We start from the raw sequence: 12,874 nt of genomic DNA on the forward strand, positions 1-12,874 counted from the left end.
GGTAAAAAAAAACGCCCCCCAGGGGCCCACTGGTGAAATGCTTGTTGCCTGCTACGGCCAGTCCAGCCCTGGTGTTGGGGATTCAGACCCTAACCACTCTGGCAAGTAAACTAATGCTTCAACATCTATGGTTCATAAATAAGAGCTCCTAGTCCCAGAAACTCAAGTTTCAGTCACACTTAAGTTATTCATATGACGCAGACCCATGTACAGTACCTGGAAAAGGTTGAAAATGTGTGGAAACAAAATTATGCACATGTAACAAATTTAACATTTCTAATACAGTAGATCTGATGTGTATATACAATAATTCCACATTGTATTACATCAATATATGACCGTTATCACCCGCAAAATGCTTCTGGTACCCAGTGGCGGTTGGTGACATTTGAAAGTGGCACGGCGTAAAACAATTATCATACTGCACTCTGGCGCGTGAGCGCAGCAAGCGTGCCCGAAAACCTACAGGGTGTTAGGGGGCGTTCCCCCCCCCCCTCCCCCTGAAACTTTTGAAAAAAGAGTGGGCAAATGGTGCATTTTCAGTCAAATTTGAGAAAGCAGGAAGGTTAATAAAGAAATTGTGAATCTGTTCTAACAAAGACAACGACTGGCAAAACTGTCAGTCAAATCGAATGCTTATCAGACGCCGGCCTACCACGTGCTCTGTCCATCTGTGCCACTGTGTGCTATTCTTTCTCAAGTCTAATGAGCCCCCATTACTAATTGACAGGAGTGGATCCCGGCGCTTCCCTCCGACACAAAAGAGTAAACATTATGGCTAAATTGTTTGTTTCTGCTGGGGGTAGCCCCAGATGCATGTCTCATTCCTCCCACTGACAAGGCTGTCCGTCGGCTGATAGCAATATTGCAGAGGGGGGTTACGAAGAGAAAGGCGAGAAAAGATTAGACATGTAGAGTGAAGCAGAGGAGCAGAAAAAGAGAGAGGGGCCGCAAGAGAAAGGGAGCACGATGAGAAAGGGATGCTAAGAAAGACATGAACGATTGGGGAGAGAATTGGGAACAGAGGGGCAAGCAGAGAGAGGGAGAGAAAGATAGAGAAAGGACAGGGCAAGGAGACAGACTGGGTGAGACACATAGTTATGGCGGGTAAAGAGAGTAGAAGGGCAGAGAGTGAAGGAGAGAGACAGCAGAAAAGAGGGCGAGAAAGGACGGGGCGAGCACACAGTCAGGTTGAGACATCTAGTTAGAGACCGGCAGCGTGAAAGAAAGAGATAGAAAGGGAGGGGGAGTAACAGAAGGAGTGAGAAAAGAAAGACAGAAAGGAAGAGGGAAGCAGGGAGACGGCGTGAGAAGAAACATACAGCCAGACTTGCCGGAGAGCGCACCCCACACCCAACTTGCCTGCGGACTGGGAGATCTCAAGGCTCACCTGTACCCCAAATAACCGGAAATTACTCACAGACTTTTGGTTACCCAGCAGGGCCTTAACCAATCAGAACACATAATATAACACAATGTAAACCATGGAACATTCCTTAAATTAAGTGACATTACGTGACATTTAAATTCTAACATATCACATAACCCATACAATTATTAGTATGTTTACTAATATGGGTGTCTCTTTTGGGCCACATTTGGCATTTATGTATTTTTATGTTAAATCAAGTTATGTTCGACATATATTGCTTTTTATATCAACAAAATGATGGAAACAAAAAAAAATGAAATTCTCTAAACCAAAACATATAACAAAACAGCACAATTAAAAGCCAATATCGTGCTACAAGCCATGAAATACAAAAAACAGAAACCTACCACATAAGAACACATATGACGTAATAGATAAACTAGCATCACAAATATATCCCATGATATAACATATAAAAACGTTTCTTTATACAGCGTTTTCTGATATTGGCTTTATGACCCTCTATTTGATGTTACTGTAACCCGGTTCTAGCGTATGTACTGTAACGACCTTGTAAGGATACATTTTGGGTTTACATGTCTAACCTTCGGGTCACATCCAGACCTCTCCAAAGACCCATTAATCCCCTGACCAATTCTATTGAGAACCTGTGACCTACAAGTGACACCCGCATGTCTGCAGTAGGCACAGTAGCCTTCTGAGCTGTGTCACCGGGACTGCAACGTGTGCGCTGATTGTTTTATTGCTAATGGAACCTATGGCGTGAATGTTAGACACAAATCCTCGCCCTATGGAAATTATCTTACTAAACTATTTAACTGCAACTTGTGGCAAGTAAGTCACAATTACCCGTATGCTGGCCGCAGGCACATGAAGCTACCTACTGATCCTCCGTTTTACATTTACAGTGCCTTTCTGGATAATGTATTAGTGCTATACAACAGAACATATATCATAAATATGTTGAACATAATATAACATGCTTAGACACGACAGAAAGAACAGACTTACAGGACTTCTGAAGAATGGTTGCCGCAGGCCGACCACCCAGGCGAGGCCTTTGGTCGCCCGCTCATGGCAGGGCGCTCTCTCTGGTTTTGAAGCGCACGTGAAACAGGGGCGAACATGTCTAACTGAAATTCTGTCTCATTCTGAGCACAGTATACATTTCTGAGAGAGAGCAACGCACCACTAAAACTGAGTTCAGCATATTCCCAAATTACAAACATTATAACGATCGTCTAGCGCCAGGTGCATGTCAAGGGGTCATGCATCATTTTTCCTGAAACTAAATCTGAGATTTGACAAATGGTGGTGGGGAAGCAGGGAGGATGTCAAGAGTTCCAACGAGCCTGTGTTATTCCATGCGCATCATTGATATTTTGGAAGGACAGAAAAGATAGGATTTCTATAAATATGTCCTATTAGCCTGAAAACACAATAGTTGAAGGCGGCGCTGGTGCTGACCAATGAGGCTCAGGTGCTTTCACTGAAATACTCACATTTCCTTTTGATTTTGATACAAAATTGTTTGTATTTAAAATAAAAGAATGCTGAAAAGGAGTAGCAGACCAGTTTTAGGCAGCCTCCCTCTCCTCCCCTAAGCCAATCACAATGCTGCAATGGCAGCGATGTGACTGGTTCAGTGCAGCGGACATCCCCCCAGCCGGGCGCCTGTAGCCTACATAAAGAAAATGTAGAGTGTGCATGACTGCTTTGGTCGGCCCTGGGGCCTACCAAACAGTCAGGGCCCACAACAGTGGGCTAGCCACTCCCCTCCTGCCCTCAAGCAAGACAGACCACCCACCCGCCCCCAACCAGCCACTTCTGCTTTCTCGCAGCGCGAGAAGCAGAAACATAAAATGGTAGTTTTACCATTTTATGTTTCTGCTTCTCGCACTGCGAGAAAGCAGTGGGGCGACGCCCACGCCCCAATGGAGGTACCGCCACTGCTGGTACCACACACTTACTTGCGGAAGTCTGCATGGAAAAAGCAAAATGTGTGGGGACAGCACAAATCTTCAATGCACTAACGCAATTATTGCATCTCAGTGCATGCCCTTCACAATGCTCTGACTGTATGTGTGTGTATGCCGCAGGGGTATTGGGGGGCCCAACAAACACACAGCGGGTGACTTGGGTGGGCTCCACGGCACCCACCATTTAATCGCTGTGCCAAGGGGGATGAGAACTCATATTTCTCAGCAGTAGTGTAACTGAAAATGTTTGATTGATATTGCTCTGTGGGCAGGCAATAAGGGCGAGGTTCAGCAAAACATTGCCAGTCTACACCTGTGCATTTAACAACTAAGCAGATAGCTGAACAGATTTACGATTTTTTATAAGTCAAAGAATTCGAGAATACTCAGTCTCAGTTTTTCAGGGCTCACATAGACAGTTACACATGCATATATCTACCCAATGTATATTTAGGCAATTAAAAAAAAGAAAGGAGAGTTGCCAACTTTTTGAGAAACTGATTTTTTCTCTCATCACTTTCACATTGCTGAAGAGACACTGCCATTGTGTACACTGGTGTATCCAGCACACCATTTTGTTGGTTCTAAACAAAAAAAAACATACTATATGCTGACTTACAATATAGGTTTTTAAAGAGGAAGTGTCACTCAAAATATGTTTTGAGCATTGAACGGCCCATAATGCAAAATTCCCAAATTTGTTAATTCGTTATATTTTTCAAATGTAATTTCTGTCCTTTTTTTCGACTTTAACAGCAGAAAAATAGCAGTTGGCAGTCACAATCTTTCTCCCTCTCCGCTTTTCTCTTTCATATTTAAAGTGGAAGAGGCATGTGTTACATAGTTACTTTACGTGCAGGACTCATGTTTGTGGATTTACATAAAGTAACAAAGTTTCACGGCATCTCTTACTCTTGAAATGTTTCACATCAGTGTGGAGGAGGGAAAAAGATGGAAACAGCCACACGCAAGCTTTCTGCTGTTGCAGTTGGAATAAGTAACAGAAATTGAATTGGAAACAATACAGTGACTGGATGCTTTTGGGATATTTTATTGTTGGCCTAGGGCTAGGGCGCTCGACCTCGGACCTGGGTTTGAGTCTCGGTAATGACGCTGAACATCCTGTGATTCTGGGTAAATCACTTAATCTCCCCGTGCCTAACATAAAATGAATGTGTGTCCTCATATAACGTAACTGGTGCTATGCAAAGCGCTCTGATACCCGATTCGTTTTCGGGTCAAGTTCGCGCTATATAAAACTCTGCAAAAAAAAAAAAAAGTACCAAAACTTGTTGAGTGAAATGTGCCCCTTTTTCAATTCTGGGACTGGCTATGTATATATATATATATATATATTAGATAAGGGCAGACACGTGGATCACATTTGGAAATTTTCACAATCTCTTTTTAGCTGTATTACAAGTTAATTATAGCCGAAAGCATTTGTAATATAGCGGACAGGATAAGCACCACATGTTAACAGAGTATCCAACCTGCCAAATTCATTATATGCCCCTTAGTCTTTTATGCATATTTTACCTCCGTTCCCCAAATCCTGATATAAAGGGCAACATATAGAAATGTAGGCATTTATGATTTAGCTCTTGTTTTTGGCATACTTACGGGTTACATCTTTTCTTTTTCTCCTCACCATATGCTAGATTCTTGCATGCCTTAATGCAGATTTCTAAATTACTGGTTTTAAAGTTGAATTTGATAGACAGTTCTATTTCTCCAGTGACGACGGTGTTGTCAAAGTTTCCCCCATCGCTACACGTGCTGGAGATACTGCATTCACTGCACTGAAAATGGGGAGAAAATATAAAAATGAAAACTTTGGATCAGAACACTAATATAATTTAAATAGAAAAAACATGTTTTCTACTCTTCATTAAGGGGAAACATCCATTACAACGCAGTTATTACTATGCACTACCTTTACAAAGCGGCTGTTACAACACAACTGCCTTTACATTGCATGCCATTACAACTATGTCACTACATCGCATGCCATTACAACTATGTCACTACAATGCATGCCATTACATCGCATTATAAGGTGCTTAATGGGGATTTTTTAAGTTTTAGGGTGGGTATGGGTTTTGGGGTACATGGGAATAGTTATTTCCACCGCTACACTATCCAACACTATCCCTACTGTTGCACTCACTGGAGTGGGAATAGTAATTTTTACCCCCACACTATCCAACACTTAACCTACTGTTGCACTCACTGGAGTGGTAATAGTACTGTTGCCCTAAAAGTATTATGTGTTGTAATCGTATGCGTTGTAATGGTATGCATTGTAATGGAATGCGTTGTAAATGTAGTTTCTAAAAATGTGTTGCGATGGCATGTAAAATCATGCATTGTAATGGATGCTGCGATGTAAAAACCGCGTTGTAAAAGCATGCGTTGTAAATGTTTGCGTTGTAATGTCATACATTCTCATAAGGATGCTGACTATATGCTAAACATAGCCACTAGCCCTTCTCCGTTGGAACTCCCAACAACCAGGATTGCAAAAAGGAACTGAAAGGTCAACTATTACTCCTGGAAAGATGCAAGTGAGTACACCCCGCTCACCACACTAATGAAACATGTTTATTTCACACCTGAACGGCTAATTATATATAAAAATGTCATTATCTTTGATGTGGCTGTATTCTACAGTGATATCTACCACGCCAATACCAGCAACGTTATTCTATATTCAATGTTATTCCATATTCAATGTTATTCCATGGTTGCAGTTTATTTAGTGCCAGGACACTCTGATGAGTAGCTGTTTGCACTTGATAAATTCTTGATTGCATACTGTAAGTGTTGCTTTTCGTTTTCTCTGTTGACCACCTCATCACCCTCATTGAGCTAAGTATTGTAATTTTTCTAATTGAAATGCCAGTGCTGCTTAAATAAAGAAATCATGAAAGAAAAAAAGAAAGAAAGAAATTTGGAGCCTTTGAGTTTGTGGTCTTTTGAATTTCGGCGACGAAACCTCTGGTGTAAAACATGAGAAATTACTTATTTGTACTATTCAAAACTCAAAAGCATCACACTCAGAAATTTCAAATTAATCCAGTACTTTGATTCAAACAACACTAAGAAATTCATGGTGTTACTCAATCTTCTGGTCAGAAACTCGAGAGAAATCCGAAATCATTCCACTTGCCAAATATTGTTGAAAAGATTCCCTAATCACTTAGGTTTAGTTTGTGATCTCAGATTTCTAAAACACTCAGGTATCCATTCCTCATACCACCTTAATAAAACACTTGAAAATAACTTAACCCTAAACAGGACATTGATTGTGTTCTGGAGAAGAACCCAGAAATTTCCCCCAACCCACTTGGATTATCCTAAATGATGTTTAGTTAACTCGGGGTGTTTGGGTGGGGGGGTTGGGGGAGGGCTGGAATATTGCCATGGGGTGGAATATTGCCAAGTATTATGAGGAGTTGTCTGAAAATGTCTCAGAATTGAGGAATTACCAGAGGATTCAATAATTCTGCTCCCAATTCCCTTCATCGTGTTCTACTAGTTGTTTACAGTTTATCCTGACGTGTGATTAACTAATGCTCAGTCATGACAGTGGTGATGCTGACGTGATAAGCCCATCTTCAAGCCTGGACGTCAGATGGTCCTTGCTCTTTGGTTGCAGTGCTGACAATTCACCACATGTCACAATTGACATGAGTCTTTGAGGTTGCAGGCAACATTTCAGCTACTTTCAGCACCATATTGTCATTGTGAAATGCAGAGCATTCGCAGAGTTACCACAGATTTCATAATTTTGGTTGAGTATGTAATTTCTGTTATCAGTCCCATCAGAATTACAGGATCACTCTGGAAGAAGGCCTTTGTGGCATATGCATAACATGACTAAAAAGATAATCACTAATAGAATTGTGTTCCTTCTCGTGGTTCTTCATTTACCATCATCTACGAAATTATTCAGAGATATTAACAATATCATCTTAAGGAGTTTGGTGCCCCCTGGCAAGGTATATTTTAAGGGCCCCTGTTCAGAACAACTTTGAATTTATTACCCATTTCCTGCTAATGCAAGCCCCATGATGCCAAAAAATATTGAATAATACTTTAAAGGTAAATATCGAGAAAAACATAGATTTGAGCTAGGAAGAAAGTTCTCATGGATCCCTTGGAAGGTGGGGGACCCGAGCAATCGCCCACTTTGCTCATGCCTTACAATGTCTCTGGATATTAATAAAACCCTTATGAAATTGTTCTGCTCAGGTAATAGGCCAGGGTTTTCTTGGAAGAACTTGAAAGGTACTACATATCCCTAGAGTGTTATTTTCATAACTTTCAACTGTAATGCACGTCTTTATTAAACATTTTACACATCAACCATCATCTGTGTGGTATTGCATTGGTGATCAAAACTTTTTCCATCATCATTCACACTCAGTGCAGATTTAGCCTATTCATTCACACTTTATGCATTTGCTCACAAGAAATGTAATCTGAAGGTCTGTGCTACAGAAGTGGTGTATTTTACCAAGCAAACTGTGCAAGATTGGATGAAAGGTAATAATATATCTGGTGATAGTTTAATCAACTTCTCCATCTGGTTAACAGAAAAATAAAGATAAACATGGCTAACAAAAACGGAAACTAGAAAAAATCAATGAAAACTGACCTCATTAAAATGAAATAGTTTTTTTTCTGATGAAAACATAATTCTTTTCTCCCCACTACAATAAGAATTCAATGTGATAATTCAAGTGCTTCTGTATGCTGGAAAAGTCAGCAGTTTGTTTCTCAAGAGCAAGCAAATTAACCAAAACAAGTCAAATAAAGATCATATTAAGAACAACAGTGCCAAGATTTCACGCTCTACACTTCTGTAAGAACTAGGCCTGGGCTGAATAATTCATTCCACCAGTGGAATCTCTTGTAACGTGGAATTACTTTTAAAGTCCCCACCTCTGCCGATGAAATTAATGTGCAGTAATTCTTTGTTTCTAAGAGGGCTGGAAGAGGGAGCAGTCCCTCTATGTCTATAAATCACTGCAGATTAAAGTTTAATCTGCTGTCTTTTTTAAATATAGTAGAACTACTATACTACCTTGCAGCCTTGGTTAGGAACAAACAACCACTCCAGGCACAACCCGCAGTGCCCTTCCATACTCTGCAGTAACTACTGCAGAGTATGTAAGGGCGCAAAGGGGTATGCACTGTAGTGATTTTTAAACAGGGCGGAAAGGGGGAGCAATCCCTCTATATTTAGAAAACAGTGCAGTGATTTGTAAACATAGAGGGGCTGCTCCCTCTTCTCGCCTTGTTTAAATCACTGCAGTGTATGCCCTCCAAGGGGTATGCACTGGAGAGTGATATGCAGTGGTGTCTAAAGTTTAGAAACCACTGCATACCACTTTAGAGTATGTAATATTGCTGAGTGGTGTTGGGCCGCACTGTTTTCTTAGCGCAAATGCACTAACAAATAGCACCAAACGCCCACTCCGACCTGCCACGGAATTCTGTTAAATTTTAAGGGAATTCTGCCCACCCTTAGTAAGAACCCATACAGCTCAACCAAAACCGTGGCTAATCTGAAGCCGCTTTATGCAGTTTATGCTTCAAGTTGATATCGGTTACATCACATGGAAATAATATTTACCCGTTCAAAGTGAATGTCAACACCTTAATCATTATAGTTCCATCCTTATCATGCTACGTGGCACCCAGTTTAATAGGACACAGCTTGTTTTCAAGATTCTGATGAGTGCTTGAGATGTGATATCAAGGAGGCATCGATCAAAAACATGCTCCTTCATTGCCCTGGCCTTTGAAGTTTCTGCCCCTTATGCATTCTCTCAGACTCTAAATATGGTTTTCTGTTAATTACATTAACTTAAGTTTAATAAGGGTCTGACTAGCCCCTTGGGAAATCCAGCAGGCCCAGAAGGGCTAGTATTCAGTGTGTGGCCTAATTTGGGGGTTGACGTGGGCATGTTTCATGGACTGATGGGCCAGTTTTTACTGTTGATTTCCCTGGTAATAAAACAGATACAGCCTTTAGTAAGCACAAATGCATGTAGTCTTCCATACCTTTCAAAACACCTATATAGCATGTCTGTACAAGTTCAAAACTGCCTCAATGTGCACCAGTGGCACACATTTTAGCTATGTGATTCACTAATGGAGGTCGCTTTTCTTTTTGGTGTCCAGGCCTACTTTCTGTCCAAATCCGAACCTGAATAAAATATAATTGTATTAAATTCACATTTACATTATGTATTAAATTCACATTTACATTATATTGAACCAATTAACTGACTTTTACCCTAATTTGAATAGTAGCTCTACCCTAATTGTTTTAAATACACATGGGTACAATATGATACCATTGTTTACCATTGTACAATCCCTAATGTTAACCCCATCACTAATACTAATCATTATTTATTATTCAATTATTTCTATTTAAGTAAATTACTTTCATTTTAGCTTTAAAAACAAGCAACATTTACTCTGTTCCTAATTCTATCCTGAACCCCTACCCTAACCTTAACCTCACCAATACTGTGTGATTTCATAACTTATTTCATTATTACGTTATAATTATTACTGTTACCACAACTCTAACAGCAATCCTAAACAAAATCCCAACATTTTTAGATATTAGTTTTAATTATTTGCTATTAATTTAAATTTCATTGCGTTTGATTAAAGTAAGTTACAGCCAAATAAATGTAATTAAATAACTGGTAATTTGTTCTTTAATGTCAACGTTTTCAGATTGTGCGCATCTGGCTTCGGTAAAGATAATAGTATTGTACAGTACTAGCCAAGTTTTTGTTATTGTATAACTTATTAATTAGGAGAAGTCGAAGAAGATGTTGGATTTTTTACTGATACTACAGGACGAAATTTCAACAAGGTAAGCGGTCCACAAGTTGTTTTAGCTAGAAAATGGCATGCTCCCCCTTTATGCCTGATAATTAAAAATTGTTAAACTTAAAAAACATGAGACAAGAGCACATTCCATACATATGACGGTGACAAGTATTGCACCAAAGAATGCTGTTCAAGTAACGCAACAGCTCTAATGTTTCACGTGATAAGGACCTTCTTTAAGTGCGTTTCCAGGAGCTAAGACACAGTAGCAGATACTCTAAATAGTAGATGATGTTCTATGTACTGTAATCTAATAACATGGATCATGTGACACAACCCCAATATACGGCATAATATTACTTCATCAATTGAGCATTATTTCCAGAAGAATGAAGGATCGGTGGGCTTCACCCGCACACCTTGGGAAGTATTTAAAAATGGTGGTGCGTGGTCAAGCAATTTCAAAAATTGCTGGGGCAAAAAAAGGAGAGAAACGCAGCAATATTACTGCTGGAAGGAGAGATATTGGTACAAGAGGGGGAATTGTTGGTATCCAGGGACCCGGCTGTAACACACAAACTAAGTCTCAAGAAGGAAGAATACAAGAGTGTGGTGACAGACAGGGCTAAAGAATTGCAGAGGAACAAGATTGGTAGGATATATGAGCTTGGGGACAAAGCGAGCAAATTGCTAGCGTGGCTGGACTGGCGTGAACAGGCCAACCGCCTGGTCACGTAACTTACTACTGAAGTGGGGGAGACAATCACGGGTGTGCAACTAGTGATGGACGGATTCACCCAGTATTATACTCGGATATATAAATCTTAATCGGTCTATCCAATAGAAGAGTCGAGAGCCTCATTAAAAGATGTTCGAATGCCAGCATTGTCGGAAGATGACCGAAACTTCCTCGACAGTGAGCTCACGAACGACGAAATAGCAAGGGCAATTAGGGACCTGCAGGCGGGAAGGCTATGGGCCCCAATGATCTCCCAATAGAACTCTACAAACTAAAACCTGACAAAATAGCCCCCTATCTCAAGGCCATGTATGAGAAAAGCCTAGAAGCTGGTTTGCTTCCCCAAGATCAGCGGCTGGCTACAGTGGTGGTAATACATAAGGAGAGTAAACCCAGGCATCGCTGCTCCTTGTACAGACCTATCTCACTTTTGAAGGCTGAGGTGAAGATCCTAGTCAAGTTGTTGGCTACAAGGTTGATCAGGGTAATCTCCGATCCGGTCCATCCAGATCAGTCGGGATTCAAGCCATCTAGAAACACCTCCCTAAATCTGCGCCAACTCCAGGGTGTACTAGGGAGAGTAGATACGCTAAGAAAAGATGCGGTGGTGATGTCCTTGGATGCTGCAATGTCATTTGATATGATCAAATGACCATACCTCTTTGCGGTGATGGAGAAGATGGGGTTTGGACCTGGATACATTGGATTGGTAAAACTCCTATATTCGGAACCGTTGGCACAAGTGGTTGTGAATAACAGGAGATCAAATATCTTCGCCCTTGGAAGAGGGACAAGACAGGGTTGCCCCCTGTCTCCGCTGCTTTTTGCCCTGGCACTTGAGCCCCTAGCGAGTTGGCTTTGTGAGGACCGAGTAATGCAGGGCCTGAAATGGTTGGAGGACTGGGAGGATCGTATTTCCCTGTACGCCGATGATATCCACTTGTACCTAGCGTCACCAAGGGCCTCGATCAACAGAGTCCTAGACATCTTCACCACCTTCGGTAGATATTCTGGTTATGCCATTAACTGGGCCAAGTCTGTGATCTATGTGCTCAGAGGGAAGTTTCCGCTCCTGCCCAGGGAGTGTAGTGTGCCGGAGGCAATTGATGGCTTTAAGTATTTCGGCATCTACATCACGAGAGACCCTAAGCAGTATTACGAGCACAACCTTTTGCCACCATTGAGATGGCTCCAGAGTGATGTGGAGAACTGGAAGTCCCTTCCACTCTCTCTGCTTGGCAGAGCGTCTCTTTTCAAAATAATGTCCCTGCCTCTCTTTTTATACATTCTACACAACTCGCCCAGCTTCCTATTTCGCTGCAATTGAAAGCAAGCAGAGAGCCCTACTATGGGCTACGGGTGTACCTTGAATATCGCTTCCTAAATTGGTGCAGAGATGGTATGATGGGGGAATAGGACTCCCAGATATTAAAATGTACTATTGGGCGGCGCAATCGGCCGCAATTAATCAGGATATATATTGTCCTCATAATGACCCGATATACCTAATGGATAGGTGCTTGCTACCAGGAGAATCATATATAAAGGCGCTCTATTCCAAACCCGATAAATTGAACCTCACAGGGTCAACGGCACACAAAGTCCGAATCTGGCATACAGCCCACAGGAGTCTTGGGTGGGACAAGAAAATCACGCAAGCCACACCCCTTGTGGGATTCGTATATATTGGGCACCCTTAGAAACACCAGAGGATTAGATTAAGGATTAAGTGGGACCTGAGAGGACTGTCAAGAGTGAGAGACATGTGGAAAGGGGGTAAAGTAATTGATTTCTCCGCGTTGCAGCAAGAGTATGACATGGCAGATTGGGAACTATTCTGATACTGTCAAGTGAGACACACTCTATATGCACACACTCCAAAAGGGGAAACCCTACCTG

General features: G+C 41.4%; 1 protein-coding gene across 1 annotated transcript in view; it reads right to left on the reverse strand.

The window, feature by feature from the left end:
• The window catches only part of SYTL3 (synaptotagmin like 3), a 523,043-nt gene that overhangs the window by 140,754 nt on the left and 369,415 nt on the right, over positions 1-12,874 (reverse strand). Inside the window, exon 10 of the mRNA XM_085612149.1 lies at positions 4,996-5,174. Within this exon, the coding sequence (XP_085468275.1) occupies positions 4,996-5,174 (179 nt within the window). The remainder of the gene's footprint in view (positions 1-4,995; positions 5,175-12,874) is intronic.

This window comes from Triturus cristatus, chromosome 6, assembly GCF_964204655.1.
Source record: "Triturus cristatus chromosome 6, aTriCri1.1, whole genome shotgun sequence".
Lineage (NCBI taxonomy): Eukaryota > Metazoa > Chordata > Amphibia > Caudata > Salamandridae > Triturus > Triturus cristatus.